Source organism: Emys orbicularis, chromosome 4 (assembly GCF_028017835.1).
Source record: "Emys orbicularis isolate rEmyOrb1 chromosome 4, rEmyOrb1.hap1, whole genome shotgun sequence".
Taxonomy (NCBI): Eukaryota; Metazoa; Chordata; order Testudines; family Emydidae; genus Emys; species Emys orbicularis.
In genome coordinates, this window is record NC_088686.1 from 60,731,650 (window position 1) to 60,754,479 (window position 22,830).

General features: G+C 45.4%; 1 protein-coding gene across 1 annotated transcript in view; it reads right to left on the minus strand.

The window, feature by feature from the left end:
• Positions 1–13,405, minus strand: part of FSIP1 (fibrous sheath interacting protein 1) — a 170,512-nt gene extending 157,107 nt beyond the window's left edge. The window contains exons 1-3 of the mRNA XM_065404378.1: positions 13,333–13,405; positions 10,615–10,746; positions 2,940–3,117 (exon numbers count right to left, since the gene is read on the minus strand). Of these exons, the coding sequence (XP_065260450.1) occupies positions 2,940–3,117; positions 10,615–10,740 (304 nt within the window). The 5' untranslated portion in view covers positions 10,741–10,746; positions 13,333–13,405. The remainder of the gene's footprint in view (positions 1–2,939; positions 3,118–10,614; positions 10,747–13,332) is intronic.
• Between the last annotated feature and the right edge of the window lie 9,425 nt (positions 13,406–22,830).

Sequence of the window (22,830 nt, forward strand, 5' to 3'; positions counted from 1 at the left end):
CCAGGAGCCGCCCACAGTAAGTGCCGCCCGGCGGGAGGCCGCACCCCAAGACCCAGCCCTGAGCCCCCTCCCGGAGCCACACCCTATACCCCCTCCTGCACCCTGACCCCCCTCCCAGAGCCAGCACCCCAAACCCCCTCCTGCACCCCAACCCCCTGCCCCAGCCCTGATCCCCCCTCAGAGCCAGTACCCCAAATTCCCTCCTGCACCCCAACCCCCTGCCCCAGCCCTGACCCCCCTTCCCAGAGCCAGCACCCCAAACCTCCTCCTGCACCCCAACCCCCTGCCCCAGGCTCAGCCCAGAGCCCCCTCCCACACTGCAAACCTCTCAGCCCCAGCCCAGAGCCCGCACCCACTTCTGAACCCCAACCCCCTGCCCCAGCCCGGTGACAGTGAGTGAGGGTGGGGGAGAGCGAGCGATGGGGGTGGGGAATGGAGTGAATGGGGCAGGGCTTCGGGGAAGGGGCAGGGCCTCGGGGAAGGGTAGATCCTGGGTTGCCCTTAAATTCAAAAAGTGATCTTGGGCGTAAAAAGGTTAGAGACCATTGCACTAGATCATAGTGCCTCCCTTACGAATTACTTGACAACTCTGGGCCATATCCTCAGTTGGCATAAACTGGTACAGAGCCATAAAAGTCAATGATATATTTTTTGCTATGAATGGCCTCGTTATCCATATAAATGAGTAATCCATTTTTAATTCCTAAAAAGTTATTGGCCTCAATGATATGGAACAACAGTTGCAACCTTAACTATGGAATCACAAGTAGCAATTTTATACTTGGACATGAATTTAACAGCCTAGTAATGAAAAGTATTATAATAACACTCTTCCACATCCCACATAGATAATACTTTTTGATTTTCTGACATTTTGGAACCAGATTCACCTTTACAGGGGCCCAGCCCGGGGCTCAGCTGTGCTGGGGGGGGGGGGGAAGAATTCACCACAAGGGAGGATATTAGTGGTTCTGCCAGGGGAAAGCAGCTTTAAAATCCAACTTGGTCTCCATGCCTAAGAGTGCCTCTCCCACCTGGCCTGGACGTGTAGAATTACTGAACAAATCCAAACCTCTTTGGGGTCATCAGACCATTCCTGCCATAGTGGAATGGATGTGGTAAAAGTTGCCTAAAACTGCTCCAGACACACTTACCACCACTGGGTTCTGCAGCCTTGTGTTGCCAAAACCCAGAAAGGTGCATCAGGCACTCAGGGCAGGTCTACACTAACCCCCCAAGTCGAACTAAGGTACGCAACTTCAGCTACGTGAATAACGTAGCTGAAGTTCGAAGTACCTTAGTTCGAACTTACCTCGGTCCACACGTGGCAGGCAGGCTCCCCCGTCGACTCCGCGGTACTCCTCTCGCCAAGCAGGAGTACCGCAGTCGACGGCAAGCACTTCCGGGTTCGACTTATCGCGTCCAGACAAGACGCGATAAGTCGAACCCAGAAGTTCGATCGCTCGCCGCCGAACTACCGGGTAAGTGTAGACTTACCCTCAGAGACCACATCCATCACTATAGTATGAAAACCTAGATAGAATCAAACCCACAAATTTAAACTCTTGACCTTGACACTACATGAACAGTTATTTTCCTTCCTTTTCTTTTATTTAAAGAACTTAAATTAAAAAAAACCACAACCCTCTTGTACCTTCCTTAATTCCCCTCTTGAAATATCATCACCACACACTTCTCTTCCCTCTCCTCACTCCTCCTTTGCCTTTTCTAAGAATCTGTTTTACTGCTCTGTTAACTCAATGCATCTGAAAAATAATACCTTCTTTCACATTCCACTGAGATGCTTTATTGAATTTAGAAGCTTGAGTTTCAACACACTGATCTTCAGAACCTACTGAGCTAGAAATCTATTCTGACAAAAGACCATACAAAAATATAGATTATTTCATATAACTTAAAAATATTTGACTGAAATGTTAAATATCAAAAGAACAAAGTACAATTTTTCTTCCTGTCAATCATAAAATAGCATCTCTAAAAACACTCCACAGCAGATTACTGTCTAGAAAAGGCACATTCCAGTACATTATGACTTTGTGGTTTGAACACAGGACTAGGAATCAAGCAATCTGCTTCACTCCTGGCCCTACCGCAGAATCTTGGTGTGACCTGGAACAAGTCATTTAAGCTTTCTGTGCCTTCATCTCCCTACCTGTAAAATGGCAATATATGCTTACTCATGTTTTAGGGTGAGAGAAGTATTGGGAAGCTTTATTTTATTAATATCTGTAAAGTGTATTAGCACCTTCCATCTGAAGATCTCCTATAAGTACCAAGTATTATTATTAGAAAATGCAGTACTTCATTTTATTTAAAATATTTCTTTTTCAGATGTATATTGTACACTTGCAATTGCTAGGTTGGAAAAACTGAGATAACTGACAAATGCTAGGGCACCTGTCATCCATGACTTTTTTTTCCTCCTCCAAGTTAATTCACATAAGTGCAAATATGAAATACTCAGGGTAGGTCTACACTTACCCGGTAGTTCGGCGGCGAGTGATCGAACTTCTGGGTTCGACTTATCGCGTCTTGTCTAGACGCGATAAGTCGAACCCGGAAGTGCTCGCCGTCGACTGTGGTACTCCTGCTTGGCGAGAGGAGTACCGCGGAGTCGACGGGGGAGCCTGCCTGCCACGTGTGGACCGAGGTAAGTTCGAACTAAGGTACTTCGAACTTCAGCTACGTTATTCACGTAGCTGAAGTTGCGTACCTTAGTTCGAATTGGGGGGTTAGTGTAGACCTAGCCTAAGAACAAAGTTCTGCTCTCATATCCACAGGGTGAATTTTGACTCCATCATTCTGTTCTTACAGACACAGAATTCCCCATCTGCAGATTCAAGAGTAGAATTTTACCAAAGTTCTATAACAGTAGTTGGCATTGCTGACCGACAAGGTAAACTTAGTCATTCTCATACCTGGACGCTCATTAGCATTTTGTATCTGCTGCTGGAAAATGCAGTTAATTTCCCCCTCAGAAGTCTGTGGCGATATTCTCATTTTCTTCATTTCATGCTTCTCGCTATCATCATCTTTGTCTTCCTCTACACTGCTGTTTCGTGAATTGTCTTCTTTACGATCAACTGGTGAAGAAACCTAAAAATTATGTAAATTAACAATTTCCACAAAAGTATTAATCTTTAAAAAATACTTTCTTTTCTTTCTTATGACTGCTAATAATAGTGACACCAAACCAGACTTTGCAGTTCTGCAGCTGCTTCTATCCAGGGATCTCAGAGCACTTTACAAATAAAAAAGCTTTACAACACCTCTGTCAGGTACATAGGTATTATCCTCATTGTACATATGAGTGAACTGCGGCACAAAGTGATAAAATGAGTTGCTCAAAACCTCACAGCAAGTCAATGCAGTACTTTAACTCTGGCATCCTGATTCCCAGACACTGATCTAATGCTACACCACACTCCTTGCCCTGAAATTCAAATTTGATTTCAAAGATTAATATCTTCACAGTGGGGGCAAACACTGTACTTACACTGGAATTTGTTGAATAATTAAATAATGACACTGGAAACATCTCTTAATTGTAATCCACTCATTACAGAGCCCTCACCTTAGTCAGGATGTGCTTAATCAGGAATTCCACTTAGATGAGATCTCCCAAGTGTGCTCAGTTTACAAGTGCAATGACATTTATTCTAACTTGTTTGCAGTGTTAGTTGTAGCCATGTTGGTCCCAGGATATTAGATAGACAAGATGGATAATCTTTTATTGGACCAACTTCCCTTGGTGAAAGAGACAAGCTTTTGAGCTACACAGAGTTGAAGAAGAGCTCTGTGTAGCTTGAAAGCTTGTCTCTTTCATCAACAGAAGTTGGTCCAATAAGAGATATTGTCACATCTATTCTAACTGTTAACCACGCAAATACAACCCAGGATCTGAAAGTCAAGTTGTGCCCTTTCTGGCTCATGTATCAGCATTAAGCCTGTAATAGGGTGACCAGACAGCAAGTGTGAAAAATAGGGACAGGGGATGGGGGGGGGGGGGGTAATAGGAGCCTATATAAGGTAAAAACCCCAAAATCGGGACTGTCCCTATAAAATTGGGACATCTGGTCACCCTAGCCTGTAAGAAAACTGTGACTCTTTTTGTTCAAAAGTTGCAGACGCTGTTTGGTATAGTTGTGGTTTTGGTACAGTTAGTTCAAATTTGAGTGGTGTTGCAACTCCATGTGCCAGGCTGCGACACCACTCACTCAAATTTGGCCCAACCACCCCTTTAGAGGAGTGGTCAGACCAAATCTGACTGAGGGTCACAACGCCACTGACTCAAATTTGGTCTACCCACCCCTATGAAGGGGCAGCTGGGCCAAATTTGAGTGAGTGGTGTTGCAATCTGGAACACAGGGTCACAACACTACTGAAATTTGTGACAACTATAAAAAGTTAAGGTGTGTGCTAAATGTATTCAGAGTTTAGACTCTGTGAAATGCTTGTAAATTGCTGCATGCATTCATCTCACTTGTAATATCTGTATTCCATGCCATAAGGAAATATGTAAGCTTTGCTTTATAACTTTGAAAATGTTTGCTCTGAACTTGTGAAGCCAGGCATGGGAAAACCATTTAGGTGGCCTACCAAGATGAAATGAGACATTAAGGAACATCGTGACACAAAGGATTGATGAATGGCCCTATCACACCTTAGAAATGTACATGCAAGACAGCTCGTCTCATACTGGAAGATTAAGGGCATGTCTACACTACAGAATTATGTGGACCTAGGTTACGTCGGCATACAGCTGCCACAGTAATTAAATCGCTTTTGCGTGTCCAAACTACACTCCTCGTGTCAGCAGCACATGTCCTCACTAGCAGCGCTTATATCAATGCAGAGAGCAGTGAACCCTGGGTACTTATTACACTGTGCAACTTGCCACCATCTAGCACAGGGTATTTTTGTGAGGTTTGCAATGCCTCATGGGGCCCAAAAAAGTCATGCACTCCTGACTGGGAGCATGATTTCAACATCCCAAATTGCAGTATTCTCCATCCCATAATTTCATCTGCATCCCATAATGTTTCACACCTTTTTTCAAAATCCCCACAAACCCATGCTTCCAGCCCGTCATCTGTGTCAGAAGCATGGATCCTGCACAGCTCTGCACTATTGTGATGAGCATTGCAAGCATGGGGCACCTGATCCTGAAGTATTTGCAGAGCCATGGGGAACATGACGAGTCTGTGGAGGCTAGATAGCTGTGGGATATAGAAACAATTCAAAGTTGTTGGAGGCATTCATGGTGCAACTGCAGATGGTGGCACGCCGGTGCCAGGCCCAAGAAATGAGCACAGACTGATGGGATTACATTGTCATGCAGGTTTGGGATGACAAGCAGTGGCTGCAGAAGTTTCAGATGTGCAAGGCCACATTCCTGAATCTGTGTGCAGAGCTCACCCCCGCCCTCCAGTGCAGCAAAACTAAAATGCGATCTGCACTGAAGTGGAGAAGCAAGTGGTGATTCCTCTGTGGAAACTTGTGACACCTGATTGCTACCGATCAGTCGGGAATCAGTTTGGAGTTGAGAAATCCACCATGGGGGCTGTTGTGATGCAAGTGTGCAGGGCCATTAATTGAGTCCTGCTATGAAGGACTGCGAGTCTGTGCAAGTTGCAGGATATAATGGATGGTTTTGCAGCAATGGGGATCCCAAACTGTGGTGGGGTAATAGATGGCGCACACATCCCTATTTTGATACCTGACCACCTTGCCACCGCGTACATCAACAAAAAGAGCTACTTTTCTATAGTAATGTAAGCGCTGGTGGCTCGCTAGGGACACTTTATTGACATGAATGTGGGCTGGTCAGGGAAGATGCATGAGGCTCGCATCTTTAAAAACACAGGACTGTTGCCGGCACAGAGTGCCCGAGGACAGCAACAGCAGGGTCCGTTGCCCGGTGTGCGTCACGCCAATAAACACACCAGGGTGGAGAAGCAATCAAAGTTTATTTGAGATCTCAAAGTGGTGCAAGGAGACAGGCACGTCTCAAATCAAGCACACCAACATAAGCGGCCTTTATCTGTTATAGATTTTGCAGCTAACCCTTTCCCTTCTTCCCCCACCCTTTCTCACCCCCCCTCCTCCATTCCCACCTCTTCCCCTTTCTCCCTCTGGTTACATTACACGACCTTGGCTGTGCAGCTTGTTCTCACTGTTTCTTTCTGCAAGTAATCTTGTCCTTCAGCTAGAAGCATGTAGGTTTCCCTTATCACTACTGCTTCCCAGCTGCTGGCCTGTGAGGTTAGTAAAGTTTAACATGCAGGGGCTTTGATTCACTTAGGCCTAGAGCGGGAGGGCTTTATCTACTCTCAGGTCTTCCAACCCCCCGAGTTACCTAGGGTGATGCCTAGTGACACCAACAGGACTGTTCAGAAAGCTGCAAGCAGAGACTTTCTTTTCAGACCGGCAGTTTAGCATTGGGAATACTGAAATACCAACAGTGATCCTGGGAGACCCAGCCTACCCCTTATTCCCATGGCTCATGAAACCGTACCCCGGCCATGTCGACAGCAGCAAGGAGCGCTTTAACTACTGGCTCAGCAGATGCAGAATGACACTTGAATGTGCCTTTTGGTCATTTAAAAGGTCGCTGGCACTGTCTACTCATGAGATTGGACTTCAGTGACAAAAGTATCCCGCTGGTTATAGCTGCCTGCTGTGTCTTGCATAAAATCTGTGAAGCAAAGGGGGAAAAGTTTCTGCTGGGGTGGAGGGCAGACATGGAACAGCTGTCTGCTGATTTTGAGTGGCCAGATACCAGGGCTATAAGAAGAGCTCAACACAAAGCTCTTTGGCTCAGAGAGGCTTTGAAAGACCATTTCAATAGTGAGCCACAGTAATGTGTGTTGCTGTAGTGTGCTCTACCTGGCACTGCTCTTTTGCACCCAGTATGAATCTTGTAATGAGTGCTGTGTGTGTAGTAATATAACATTGCAAATGCACCTATTACTAGCACCCCAGCCAGCATATGTTGTGAACTAATAAAGATGAATTAAGTTTCCATAAATAGAGTTTTATTCCATGCCCATGCAAACAGACACATTATAACTAAATAAAACTTAATAAATAAAGGGGAAAGAACTTTTGAAGGGGAAACAACAGTCATTTCCATTTCAGAAACACATACACCAACTGTGTCTTTCACAGGTCAGTGCATGTGCAGCTGTGACTGCCTGTACTCTCCCCGAGGTAGAGTGGTAGTGCAGCGGCCCCAGCCGCTATGTGGAATGTGTGTGTGTGTAGGGAGGTCCCAAAATATCATTTTCTATGAGCTGCAGAGGAAGGTGAGCATGGTACTGTTGAACCTGATGGTCAACAAGAGTCTGCAGCATGTCTGTTTGCTGCTGGAGAAGCGCTAGCATCTCCTGCTGCACTTCCCTGTCCATTTCCCACATCTTTCTTCTCTCTGCTCTATCCCTGGTCATGCTGTCTGCGGGGGTGATTCTCCAAGCCCAGTGCTCAGTAGCCAAAGCAGCAGAGGCTTACAGGATCTCTTGGAACATGTCATCCCATGTCCTCTTTGTTCTCCTCCCTATCTGGCTGAGCTGCTCCACTGGTGTGGATGGAAAGAGCCTCAAGGCCACATTTCCAGCTGCAAAAGATACAATGCACATAGGTGCAATTGTGAGTGTATTTACAAGATAAGTGGAAACCTGCTATATAGAACTCACTGCCCTTGATCCACACAAGTTGCGAGCACTAAATCACTTCTCTTTGGGACTGATGGATCATGGTGACCGTCCCAGCTATGGTGAGCATGGCCCTGGGGGAAAGGGGCGAGTTAGGGAAATAAGGGGGCATAGCTCACGGCCATGATTACATGCATATTGGGCAACTGAACTGAATACTGGCACCGATTTCCACAGGCGGTCATGATTTTCGCTGATATCTCACTCCTGAGGGTAACGGAGGCTGAAAGGGAACTGGGCCTGCAGGCGTGCAACTGCCGACTGGGGCCATATACTGCTAGGCTGTGTGCTGCAATGATGTCTGAGGATGTAATCGCTAAGTGGCATGGGAAAGCAGCCTATTGCAGTGGAAGAAATCAGGCAGCCCTCCCAGAAAACTTCAGCAGAGAATTGCAGACTACCTCCAGGAAAGTTTCCTCGAGATCTCTGGAGGATTCATAGGACGTCCCGGTGCACATAAACAAACTGTTCCATGGGGCTCCCTCTGCTGAACTCCACAGGGGAATGAAAAGCAGATGGCAACTCTACCTCTATTGGTTGTTTCACTACCTCATCTAGCATAAGAAAAAAAGAGTAAATCAACGTGTATGTCTTGGTACTTTGTGGGTTCCATCCCTGCAATATCAAAGCAAACTGCATACTTACCAAAGGTTCCTTTCCCTGCATCACGCTCCCCTGTCCTGGACTGTAAGGACTGGCTGGACTGCGCAGGATTCAAAAACATGTCCTGGCTTGCTGCACAGCTGGATTCATCGGTCGCCTGTTCCCAATATTCCTTCTGCTCTTCGCTGTTCACAGTGGGGGCCTGTAACACTTTCTAACTATCCATGAGACTCTTTTGGGTGGTGGTGAGGTCTCGTTCAAGGATGGTATGCAGCTCTGTGTAAAAGCAGCAGGTCAATGGCTCCGCACCAGAGCAATTATTAACCTCCTTTGCCTTCTGGTTTGCCAGCTGCATCTCCTTGGCTTTCATGCTGCTGCTCCCTCTTATAGCCCTCCTCCTCCATGACCCAAGCAATCTGCTCATAGATGTCGACATTTCTATGGCTGGATTGGAGCTGTGCCTGCACAGCCTCTTCTCCCCACAGACTCAGGAGATCAAACACTTCTTGTGTACTCCAGGCAGGAGCACATCTGCAGCATGGAACCAGCATGGTCAGCTAGGAAGTTGTCAGATATGCTTGAGAGTTGCTATGTGAGCTCTCCAAGCTGAGCAAACATGGAATGCCATTTCAAAAATTCACGGGGCTTTAAAGGGGAGAGGCAGCTTCCTGTGTACCTGGCCACTGGGCAGCAGAATTCACAACGGTGACCAGAGTGGTCAAGGTGGGGCATCGTGGGACACCTCCTGGAGGCCACTAACAGTCTATGTCAATCTAAACTCTACGTCGCTTGTGGAGGTGGAGTTAAGTTGGCATAGCAAGTAAGTTACAGCAGCGGGAGCAAAATTTTAGTGAAGACACTAACATGGTTATGTCGACGTAAGTCAGCCTAACTCTAAAAGAAAACACGGTCACAAGAGAATTTTTCATCTCTTTGCTGTTTGAACTCTTACAGGGCCAGAGAATTTAAACTGAAGTAAGAGAACCCCCAGGATTATCCTTGGGTTTGCTCTGAAAGACGTTTTGAATTGACAGATCACTAAAACTCTGTGACTCTTAGGTTTTAAACTGCAACTCATTAGTGTGCATGTTAGCTTGCTTTAACCTGTAAATAACTCAAGCCTTTTTCCTAGATGATAAGCCTGTAGATAGTTCATGACAGGATTGGCTACAGGCAGTGTCTTTGGTGTAAGATCTAGGGTACCAATTGATCTAAGGTAAATTACTGGTCTCTTGGGGACTGGAAGCAACCTGAATATTGTGTGATTTTTGGTGAGAGCGATCACTTAATCACTAAGTCCAGCCTGCTTTGGTAGCAAGATAAACTGGAGAGCCTAAGGGGACTGTCTGTGACTTCACAGTAAGACTGTTATAATGATCCAGGAGTTCATATTTGTTACTGGGTTGGTGAAATCTAATTATAGAACATACCATCGGTTTGGAGTGTCTTCCCTGTTTCGGACACCCTGTCCTGAGCTAGGCACTCATGGTTGTGAGACAGTTCAGACAGAATGATAGCCTGTATCAAAGCAGAGCTGACAAACAAGTTTTCTGTTTGCCAGAGGAAAGATGTTTATTCTTCTCTCTGTCAGCATGTAAACTGAGCATTGTAAGTCGACACAATGGAAGCCACATTTCCATACAAAGTCAACAGGTGGAGGGATGTGAAATCAACACACTGGAGCACACTGGAGAATAAACTCTGGGTACAAGCTATGAACTTTGGGGGATAGAAGGAGAAGGTAAGGAAGACATCGCTTTATCCTCCACTTAGGAAGTAATCAGGTAGTGCAATTACATTCTGGAAAACAGGATCACAACAGGGGGGAGGTTTTAACAAGGTGATTCACAGTCCTGGGTACCCCACGAACCATTACAAACTCTGTCCCAAGTTACATCTGGGCAACCCTCCTGTTATCAATGGGGTAACAAAGCTTTAATTGAGGGAAGAATTTAGTTAATTTGACTAGTGGTACATAAAACAGAATATGATCTAGGCTAATAGAGGGGAAAAGTAGTACAGATTTATGTAAGTCATTAAAGCAAGCAAATATTACTCTAAATACATACAAAGAGCTGATCTGTGTACACACACTCACTCTTGAAACTAGAAATGCATTTTAAGTTACTTTCTTTCTATGATAATACTGACTAGCATTTACATATCAGTTTTCCATCCATAAAGCACGTTATAAATATTTTACAAAGGTTTATTCTTTTCATTTTATAGATAGGGAAAAATAAGACACCCGGAAGTTGTGACATACCAAAGCTCATACCTTTGACAAGCATGGCTCTGGTGTTAGAACCTCCAAAGATGCACTTAAAGCTCTGCTTACAGGATGCGCTCTTGAGCTAGATGCAGGCCTTGAAATTTCATCCAAGTTTCCCCTTGTAATATCCATTGTGATCTAAAATGGACAGACAGAGAACAACAAATGCTACCACATATCAATAGCTTATTTATTAAACAAAAAACCCCACAAGGCTTAGGCAACAAATTAAACAAAACTACAAGTCCTACCCCTAACAAATTAAACAACCTTTATAAACAATGTATACAATACACATACGTTTAAGAAAAGTGCAAAACAAAGTTAGGTATATGAGTTATATAGGGTCCCAGACCCAGCCAAAAATTAAGTAGGTTGGAGGCAGGCACTATAAGTGTATGTGAACAGCGTGTTCAATCCCTAAAAATGTTCTCACCAAGAAGAAATACCAAAACAGACCATTTTAAACCTTGGCTCAACAAAGATAGCATCAAACAAAAGAAAACAGCAAGGTTGGAGTATTTAGTGGACATATAGAATACATCCCAGTAAATGATGTGAAATGTATGCTACAGTCAAATGGCAGTGGGCAATATGACTTTCACTTCAGTGTAAGGCATACCACAATATTATTATTATTATTTAAAATCATATATACAGAACATTACATTTACACAGCATTTTACAAACACAGAAAAGAGGCAGGTATGACAGAAAGGAGAAATTTACCGTACTTATTTATTCTGATTTGCAAAGCTTTTAATCAATCAATTGGCTCCACATCCTATATTTTGGCTGCAACACTTTAAATGTACATTCATATTAAAACATTTCATATAATTATATAGTTACATGGTAGGTTGATCTTATTTATTTATGGAAGGATGAGCAATGACACACACTCCAAGCCCAGATAAATCTTCCCAAACCTTCAGACACTGTCCTCCCCAAATGCCTGAGATAAATGATGAGCCTTGTAAAGCATATGGAAAGTAAATCCACACGAGACTTGACTATTGCAAAAACGAGGAGTTTAATCAATGGGGATATCAAATAGAAGAAACTCTGATTAAAGAGTAAGAAATAAGACTTAGCAAGAGAATGGACAGAGGAAAAAAGAGAAAAGTCAAATTTAACACTGAAGTAGTGAGCCTGGGAGACAGAAAGGTGAGAAGTACGTCATAAACTTCTGCAACTTCTCACACACATAATTTCTTCCTGTTGTGTTCTTTCAGATATATTTTCCTAAAATAGTTAACTTGAAAAATATATTTACATTTTATTTCTCTTTATATCTAGTTTTCTGAGGTGGTCAAAAATTCTCAAACTTAGTCAAGGAGCATTTTGGGCCATCAGAAATTGTTTTTTCACTAAAACAAAAATTGTGTCTTATATTTTTCAGTTTCTTTCCTCCCTTTTTCAGTTACCAAATGGAAACAAGGGTGGGACTTGGCAAAAAAAGAAGAAAGAGCATTAAAAAAAGAAGAAAAGAAAAAAGGGAAAAAAGCCCCCAAAAAACCAAAATGAAAACTTTTAAAACTAAACTTCATAGATACTTTTGCCAAAGTTTTCAATCAATTCAAAATTGTTTCTTTTCAAGAAGCATGGAAAGAAAAGGACTGAAATTCCCTATATGGCTAGATGCAAGCAATTAATCCAAAGTGAGAGCATAAGCCACATGACAAGATATTTGAGTCTATTTTAGATATTTCTTTGGGTTGCTGAAAGATATGCTAATAACAGATGTAAGAGAGAAAATACAGATGAGGCAATATATTTTATTGGACTAGCTTCTGGTGATGAAAGAGACCAGCTCTTGAGCTACAAAGTGCTCTTCTTCAGGTGTGGGAAAGATACTCTTTAAAAATGATTTTTTAAAAGATCACCTTTCCCAGACCTAAAGAAGATATCCATGTACCTCAAAAGCATGTCTCTTTCACCACCAGAAGCTGGTCCAATAGAAGATATTATCTGACCCACCTGGTCACTCTCACATCCGGGACCAACACAGCTACAAAACAGCCAACAGCAACAGATGTAATCAGACATTGCCAATCACATAGCTGAAGCACTTCTTGCACACTGGTTATTCCATCATGTACAGGGAATAACCTACACCCAAGAAGTCTCTTCCTTGAGACAGCCGGATGCAAATACGTGGGCCCCCAGGCGTGCTTCCCTCAAGATTAGTGGCGGGTGCTGCTGCCAGACAACGCTTGCCACATGGCCCCCTTCAGTGCTCTACCACGCTGTGTGTGGGTGCATTTGGAACAGTGCAAACCCAGGCAGCAGAATACACTTCTCGGGCCCAGCAGCATGGAGCTCCTGCTCTGGGGCAACCGGTGGGATGCGTAGCCCTGGTTAGCTCCCCTCTGGAGAATGCCCTGTATGTCGTCTTCCTGTGCTGCCCATTACAGGGGATGCAGCGAGGGCGAGGCTCTGGGGAGGAGCCCCCCCACTCCCCTCATCCACAGGTGCAAGAACTAGGGGTGCTGGGGGGTGCTACTGCACCCCCGACTCGATGTGGTTTCCATCAGGAACAGGATTTACAGTTTGGTTCAATGGCACTCAGCACCCCCACTATAAAAATTGTTCCAACAGACCCTCCCCTCCAACAGACCCTCAGCTCCCAGCCCTATGGAGGGCAACAGACCAGAGCCCACAGCTATGGAGCCCCACAGCGTGCGCGGTCCCGACTCCACCCAGCCCCGCCCCTACACTCACCCTGCGGGAGCGCAGCCAAGCGCTGCAACAACGGACTCAGCGCGGGGTCGCGCGTGCCCCGCTCCGCTGCCCTCCCTGTGCCGGCTGGCGCACCGAGCCCCTTTCCCAGCCTCGCTGCGCTCCCGTGCACAGTACATCCGGGAACGCCGTTTCCATGCCAACCAACAACTACGGTCTCCACGTCCTAGTTTATTTCTCGCGAGAACTGTAACCCCACTCTCTTTACTCCCTGCCGTCGCCTGAGAGTGGGCGGTACCATTCATGGGGGGGGAATCGCTGTCCGGAGCAGGCCCTGCCTCTGTGCACCTAGCTGAGGGAGGGTTCATCTTCCACCCACCCGTTCGTGGCGAAGAGGAGGGGCCGCTCCGCTCTGCTCCCTTTGTATAAATAAGCGAATAGTGTGACTAAGCCTGGCAAGCTCGGGCCCAGCGTAAGCACAGCGCCGTCAGCCCTGCCTTTCAGACGGGGCAGAGAGCGGGCCACTAGCGGCAACTTTCAACTCCCTGCTGAAGCGAAACCCCCTCTCACTGGCTAGAAAACCTACATTGAAACTCACGAGACCCTTTTCTGTTGTCCAAACTGGGTAGGGTGACCAGACAGCGAGTGTGAAAAATCAGGACGGTGGTAATAGGCTTCTATATAAGAAAAAGCCTCCAATATCGGGACTGTCCCTATAAAATTGGGACATCTGGTCACCCTAAAACTGGGAGAATGGACAAGAATAAGTGAAATGTAAACTACATTTTCAAAACTAATTAACTTTTACTGTTTAAAATATTAGTAAACTAGGTAATGAAATAATTTTTAAACAATTTGTTAAAAATTCTTGATGAAAAACTAAAGAAATTCATAAAGTCCCTTTTCATCCACTAGATGGTGCAGCAAGCTGCCTTTTTGCGGGGGGGGGGGGGGTACACGTATCTAAATTCCATGGGGCTCCAGGAATCGCTCGCTATAATAGGGTTTCTGGATGGGTAAAACTCGTAACAACTTACATAGGATTGAATGTGAATGACCGTTACTTCAGAGTAGCACCTGCTAAAACAGGGGGGAGAGGGTTAGGGTTAGTATTCCAATATTCCAAACTATAATCTGACCTTGAGCAGTTAACTTGATAGCTTCAGGCTTTCTACACCGCACATCCTTCATAGCTCTTTAATTGGTTCACTTGTTGGCAGGTAATTTCTGTATCCCTCAGTAAGAGTTTCCAACTGTGGCTCTTCTACCTGTCAGGAAAGTTTCTCCAGAAATATAGATGCGTGCCTATTGGATACACATATATACTCCATGATAGGGTCTCAGTCTTATTCGCTGGTATTTGCCCTCATTTTTGTACAGTCTATATCCTGTCACATCACAACACATACTTCCAGATAATGAATGATTCTTTAGAAATATTTTTGAATGAGTGATATTGATTACGAAGGGTGCTGGACATTTAGACGTGAAGACTGAAATCCTCTCTGTCTAGGATAACCAGCCCAGCAGTATTTCAGTACCTCCCAAGAATTCAAAGAAATAATCTCTTTCTGTGTTTATTCATAGAGCAAGTAATGAACTAGCAGCAGCAGGGCAACATTCCCCACACCAATAGGTATATCAGCCCATACCTATTAGTGAAAGAGTCACCATAACCATCCCGCTCTCTGCTCAGCTTACTAACAAGGGTGCCAATCATGATGGTAGGGGTTTTTGATTATGTGGACACTTATCCATTTGGAACTAGACTAAAACCACTGAACAGTCAAATGATTATTACTTGTGGTCACAACTGTGACTTACTTGGGATGGATCTGAACACCCTATAGAGGCAAAAGGCTTTATCTTATTACCATTCCTTCTGCCATCCAGTGCTGTCTCAACAATTGGCCCAATTACTCATTGCCCTATGGCTCCTTTGTGGCAGCTGGGCTGGTGCCAAGGATCCATGACAGTAGTGCAGGGGCAAGGGGGTTTGTATGCCACCTATTCAGGAATAACAAGCTCAGGGAACATTCCAGAGCAGGGTGGGGACAGACAGGGAGGCATGTTCATAGGAGCCATTACAATAGGGGCACAAGCTTGCACTGGCCTCCACAAATCCCTGAATGGAAGAGGTGCAAGCCACCTCAGAAACCAGTACAGGGATTAATCTAGCCCAATATTTCTAACATATAATGCTAATTTGTGGAAAGGTGAAATCCCATAGAATCCACCATCATACTACAGTCAACAACTTCAACAGTTTTCTTCATAAGTGTCTAGTTTTTTTAGAACAAAAGCTAGGTTGAGATGATAGGAGCTGTGTGACACATTCAACTTGAGTCAACCTTGCTTCCAGCTTGTGCTACATTCTTGAACCAACAGCAATTCATTAGAACTTGCATGCCCATGAACTGTCTATTGACTCCGCTTGGGAACTTTTTAAAGCTCTATCGGGACATCTGCAAGCACTCCAAGGCTGCTTTTCATGGTGTATCTCATGTTCAAGACATAGGGACAAGGCACTTGCTGGAGGCAAAGTCCAACTGCTGCCTCTTATCTAGTTTCAGAGAGAGCACACAGCACAGGCAAGGCACATTGCCCCTAAGTACAGGATGCCACCTACTACCGTTGGAAAAAACATACTGCATTTTCACACTATGTTGTTCTCAAAGGTTCACAACATTAATGTAGGTTAAAGAAAGGACTCAGAACAAAAACCCAAAATCAGCCACTTCTATCTTTTTCTAAGAGAGAACTTTATATTTCAGTGAGATCAACAGTTAGCAAAAGATTCAAATTAATCAAACAAGCCCCAAGCCAGGATTTCTTGCCCAGAGATGAACCTGCTCACAGACAATCTCTCTCTCAGTGTTTTAGAAACAGATGCTTTTATGGCCTCCCCCTGGATCACCTGTCAGTTAGCCTAAATCGTTAACTTCTCATTTACCAGGGCAGGGAATGTGTACCTTGCCACAAGTGTAAATGAAAACCATTTTTTCAGGCCAAACACAGGCACTATATTTCAAATGAAGGATAAGTCTGCTCTAAGTGTCAGCTTTCATATTTCAGCTAGTTTGGACAAAGACCTATTTTTAAAAGTGGTTGACTTTAATGTAAGAAAAGCATACTTGTTTTATTCCTCTGAGAACTAAAAAAATGTCTGCATGGACTTTGTTTCAGCTCTGAAAAATAATTCATCTTTGGGCAGAACATAGAATATTTGAGACCAAAAATGAAATATTTAAGCAAGAGCTGAGCACATGAAAAGGAGAGGTTACAATGCAAAGCATATTTCAGATTTAACTATAAACACTTGCAACTAGCACCTGTTATAACCTATGTGTGTGTCTCTACATGTATTAGAAGTTACATTATAATACAGATTATAACATGCAGGAAGGACAAACCACCTTGTGCCTTTCTCCCCACAAATACTGTAGATGTTTCATGTATATTCCTAATAGTTGTATCTCACTCACTGTCAGAAATTCCCATATTACAAACTGACTGCCATCTCACAAAAGCTGCTGAAATAGCAGGAGACAGCAAGCTAACATAACCCCCCATGAGAGCGGGCCAGGGCCAGTATCCCTGACTACATTTATTATTGCTGCTTGTCCCTACAGAATGAGGCAGGGATTGCCACAAGGCTGTCAGAGCTAATAGTTAATTGTCTTAACACTGCTGTCTCAAATCAGAGCAGATTTTATAACCTACAAGTGTTACTTATCCTTTGGGAATTTCACAAAGGAAGAGAAGTAGGTTTGCAGAGATAGCCCTCAGGCCTGTGGTACAGAGGATTGTCAATTCGTAAGACACCCACACACAGTTCAAGAAGAAGGTGATTTATTGAGAGTAAACACAAAAGTTGTACGATATATACACACATGTAAATGCTGTCTAGAGGATGTGACCTTATCTTTGGAAAGTCTACTCCACTTCAGCAGCCCCATCCCTCGGACTCCCAGCACCAACATAGCAGAATGTTCTCTGAATATGGCCTCTATAATTAGCTCTATATTTCCTCAGCACACCCCTTCAAAATCTGAAACAAGTCACGTGGAAGTTTTAATAGACTATGAAACCATTAACTCTTTTGGCTGTTATACTGTAGAAGCATGGTGTCATGTAGTAGTTAAAGGACTGTGACACTGGGGATATGACTCTAGACTGAATTAACCTCTCTCTGTGCCTCACTTTCCCTATCCATAAAATGAGGATAACACTTCCCTGACTCACATGGGTGTCAAGAAGCTTAATTCAGTGGTTTTCAAGCAGAAGTACATGTACCCCTGGGATACACAAAGGGGGTACATCAACTAATCTAGATATTTGCCTCATTTTGCAATAGGCTACATAAAAAAGCACTAGTGAAATCAGTACAAACTAAAATTTCATACAATGACTTGTTTTTACTGCTCTATAATATCCGTGTTTCTCAACCTGGGGGTGGTGACTTCCCAGGGAGATCGTTGGGTGGATTTAGTGGGGTTGCAAGTGCATGGCCAGCATTAGGGGGTGGTAAGCAGGGAACCCTGCAAAGCTAAGATACATGCTGAAGCCTAAGCCCCACCTTTTTCTTCCCTTTTTACATCAAACACACTTCTCAAATGCCCAGCACAAACCTAATGCCAGCACTGGCAGCAGCCAAAACTTGCAACTAGCTCCTGTTATAACCTATTTGTGTCTCTACATGTATTAGAAGTTACATTATAATATGGATTATAACATGCAGGAAGGACAAAGAACCTGTGTATAACAAAAAAAAAAACACCTTGTGCCTTTCTCCCCCCAAATACTGGCATTATCGAGGATCCCAGACCAGTCATAGCTCTGAGAATGCCCATCACTTCTGCTCATCATGATGAGCACTGTTTCATAGAACCATAGAATATCAGGGCTGGAAGGGACCTCAGGAGGTCATCTAGTCCAACCCCCTGCTCAAAGCAGGACCAATCCCCAGACAGATTTTTGTCCCAGATCCCTAAATGGCCCCCTCAAGGACTGAACTCACAACCCTGGGTTTAGCAGGCCAATGCTCAAGCCACTGTGTCATTCTGTTTCACATGTGTTTGTTAAAGTTGTCCAACCATTTTAGGGGGTACATTAGATATTCACCTGCTCAGATATTTCCTAAGGGACCAGTAAGATTATTATCTAACTGTACAACAAACTAATGAGAGTATCTTGATATGAGAGCATGATGAACGCAGATAGACTGATTCTGAAATTGGTATGAATCAGGTATCTTCCAGTGTATAATGGGATAGAATAGGGCCAAAAATTCTCATCACACTCACATTTTTTTGTTTTAAAAAGAACAGGAGTACTTGAGCTCAAATAAATTTGTTAGTCTCTAAGGTGCCACAAGTACTCCTGTTCTTTTTGCGGATACAGACTAATACAGCTGCTACTCTGAAACCTGACATTTTTTTGTATATCTATCTGAGATGCATATTGTGTGATTTTTGGTGATTCCTTCCATTTTTACATCTGCGTGGCTCCACTAATTAGGTGGGTGGCCCTTCATTCTCTCATGTGTGGCCACCCAGGTGTGCAACTTACAGGGAACTATCTGCAGACAACCTGAATGGAGTTCGCGGACCACAGTTTGAGAACCTTTGGTCCATTGTGTTTTACTCTTCTTCCTGCTGAGGAGACAGCATATACTCAGTCTCTTTTTTCATGTATGTATAGTGCTAAGTTCACCTCTAGCACTCAATAAATAGTACAATATTTATTAAGTTGTGATCATTTTAGAGGACAACATGATAAATTCTGGCCCAGTATTGCTAACTCACGGGTTCAAAATCCTAAATTAGGCCCCCCAAATCATCAGCTTTTTAAAGCATTTTAAACTTTGGGGGTTTTCTTTTGCCTTCTGGTTTCTGAGCCCTTCAGATACACTCATGGCATATTTTCAAGTTTTCCTCTACAACCGTGAGGGCTAGAAACATAGGGTTTTTTTAAATGAAATCTGAGATTCTCACACAATAACAGGAGCTGGGGATTCAAACCAACACACCAAATAGTATGAGACTGACAATAAAATCATAAGAGTTGGCAGCACTGCTGTCCTGACTTATACCCCATGCAACTCCTCTGAGCAGAGTTATGTTGCATGGGCTGTAAATCAGGGAACAACTGGATTCACTCTAAAGAAAATGACAGAGCTTTTGTAAAGGTCATGAAATCTTCTTCATGTTAGTAACACAGCAGATGGTGTTTATGGTTTAAACAACACTATAAATATAAAAGCTAAAACAGATGCAGTTTTCATTTTGCCTTTCTGAGAATGTGTAAATTTTGTTCCATAAAAAACACCATAAACTCTGTATCCAGAAATTTAATTAGAGAAGACTCGTGTGTAGAGAGGCCACAGAAGGCAAGAACACTCCAAGATGTGCTCTTCATGTGGAGTGATAGGTTAGATCATGATTAGGGCACATTCATACAAGCCCCCTTGATACAGTCATAATACACAGTTTCCATGGCAACAGAATTCATTTACCTTTCTTTTCCTAAACCAATCAAGAAGTAGCACAAATTAGGGAAAATGCCATGGAAAACTTGCTTCCATTAATATCACTTCAATTTGCACTCCTCCACTGAACCCAGTTTTAGTTCATGTCAGATTTTATTTCGGCAAAACTGAAACAATAATTTCATCTGCTTTAGAACAGACCGGATGGCAAAATATCAAGAGCGTTTTTTAACTCTCTGGATCATTTATCTTCTGAATATTCTTTGCATTCCCACCAAAGAGAATCTTCTCCTGTCATCAGGCAAAATTATTAGGGTAGATGGTAGCGATGGAGGTGCCCTGTGACAAAGTGAACTCCTCTTCCTGGCCAGTTCAGACAGTCTCTCTCTCTCTCACACACACACACACACACACACACACACACACACACACACACACACACACACACACACACACACACACACACACACACCATTTATTTCCATTTTACACACCAATACCATGCAACACAGCTTATAGCACAGACATCCATCCTCTGAACCATCCTTCTGAGCGCCTCCTAAGATACACCTTGCTTTCTCTTTCCTCTCCTTATATTCTCCCCCCAATTACCCTGTTAGCCCTGTGATTGTCACCCAAATGTTCACAATCCCCCACCAGAATGTGTGTAATTGCCCTCAGCTGGGCCTGCAGCCTTTCCCAGGCTGCAGCAATGTCAGTGATCAGGGTGTTGCTGATTGCACCCCGTCACCCAGATCATAACCAGAAAGCCTTAGTACTCAAATCAGAAAAACAATTTTTAGGAGAACCATTTCTCTACATTTCAGAAAAACTGACCTTTTTCTCGTATTTTTTCTTCTATAAAGGTAAGCTAATTATGGGAAAAAACACTTCTTCTTTTTTTTTTACTCATTTGACTCTTTGACTCGTAGTGGTCTGAATACAGGACCGTGAACCAAGAATTCCAGAGGTCATATCCTAGCTGTTATACTGACTCCCTCAGTAGCACTGAGCACATCACACTGCAATAGCCAGTCCCGAGGTGTGTTGTACCAACAGTACAATCTCGCTTCTAGGTGTTTTGGGGGCTGCATATAATATTTCTTCTACTTTGGCACAGCACCCTAAGTATGAGTGAAATCCTGGCCCCATAGGACTGAGATTTCACGCATGGACTTGTGTTTGGAAAGCCCCCTCCTGCTGAGCCTTTTCCCTCACTCTGCTCCTCCTTCAGGGGCCAAGCATCAAGAGCTAGCAATGGTTGATGGCTAAGCAGAATTGCATTGGAGCCCCAGAATAGCTTTGTGTCCAAAGGCTGGCTGATGGGTGGGTAAAAGTGATCAGGGAGCAGGAGGCTCTGCAACTGCTCAGGCCACAGTGGCACCGGAACAGGGGGGTCAAGGAGCCATGGCCCTCTGACTTTTGAAAGAGGACAGGCCTGGCCCATCCACTTTTCACTACAGGCCCGGCCTCCTGTCCCTGCTCTTCTCTCCGAGGCCCAGCCCACCCTGGCAAGGCCAGAAGCTGGAGCCCAGCCGAGTAAGAGCAGCCTGGGCCGCCACGGACCGTCCACTTGCTCAGGATGGGGGGCCCGAGAGCAGTCCCCAGCCCATGTCCCCGCCTCCTGGCTCCCCTGCCCAGGGCATTTGGAGGGTCCACAGCTTCCCACAGCTGCCTGGGTGGCGGCTGCAGAGGGTTGCCAGGTATCCGGTTTTCAAATGGAATGACCGATCGAAAAGGGACCCTGGCGGCTCCGGTCAGCACGGCTCACCATGCCATTAAAACTCTGGTCAGCGGTGCAGTGGGGCTAAGGTAGGCTCCCTGCCTCCCCTGGTTTTGCACGGCTCCCAGAAGCAGTGGCATGTCCCTCCTCTGGCTCCTCCACATAGGGGCAGCCAGGGGGCTCCGCACTAGGGTTGGCAACTTTCTATTCGCCCAGAACCAAACACCCTAGCCCAACCCCTTCCCGAGGCCCCGTCCGCACTCACTACATTCTCCCTCCCTTGGTGGCTCGCTCTCCCCCACCCTCACTTACTTTCACTGGTCTGGGGAAGGGAGTTGGAGTGTGGGAGGGGGTGAGGACTTTAACTTGGGGTGCGGGCTCCAGAGTGGGGCCAGAAATGAGGTGTTCAGGGTGTGGGAGGGGACTCCGGGCTGGGGCAGGGAGTTGGGGTGAGGGCTCCAGCTCGGGCTCTGGGCTCTGGGGTGGGACTGGGGATGAGGGGTCTGGGGAGGAGGAGGGGGCTTTGGGCTTGGGGCCAAGAGATTTCGAGTGCTGGAGCAGGCTGCATGTTGAGGCAGGGGGTTGGGGTATGGAAGGGGTGAGGGCTCTGGGATGGGGGTTCTGGCTCTGGGGTGGGGCTGGGGATGAGGGATTTGGGTGTAGGAGAGGGCTCCAGGCTGGGGGGTGAGGCCAAGGGATTCGGAGTGCTGGAGGGGGCTGCAGGTTGAGGCAGGGGGTTGGGGTGCAGGAGGGGGTGAGGGTTCTGGGCTGGGGGTGCTGGCTCTGGGGTGGGGCTGGGGCTGAAGGGTTAGGAGTGCAGGAGGGGGCTCCAGGCTGGGGGTGGGGCAGAGGGGACTGCAGGTCGAGTTAGGGGGTTGGGGTGCAGGAGGGGGTGAGGACTCTGGGGTGGGGCCAGGATGAGGGGTTTGGGTGCAGGAGGTTGCTCTGGGTTTGGGAGGGCTCAGGGCTGGGGCAGAAGGTTGGGGCTCAGGAGGGGGTGAGGGCTCTGTTTCGGGGTGCAGGGTCTGGGCTGGGGCTGAAGATGAGGGGTTTGGGGTGCAGGAGGGGGCTCTGGTCTTGGGGGGGCTCAGGGCTGGGGCAGGGGGTTGGGGTGTGGGCTTACCTTGGGCAGCTCCCGGTCAGCGGTGCAGCGGGGGGGGCCAAGGCAGACTGCCTGCCTGTCCTGGCACTGCACTGCATGCTCACCAGAAGTAGCCAGCAGGTCCGGGTCCTAGGCGGGGGAGGGTGTAGGAGCTGGATTTTATAATGTACTATGAGAATTAATGTATGATTTGATTTAACCCTGTCATCCACCCTTTTTGAATAG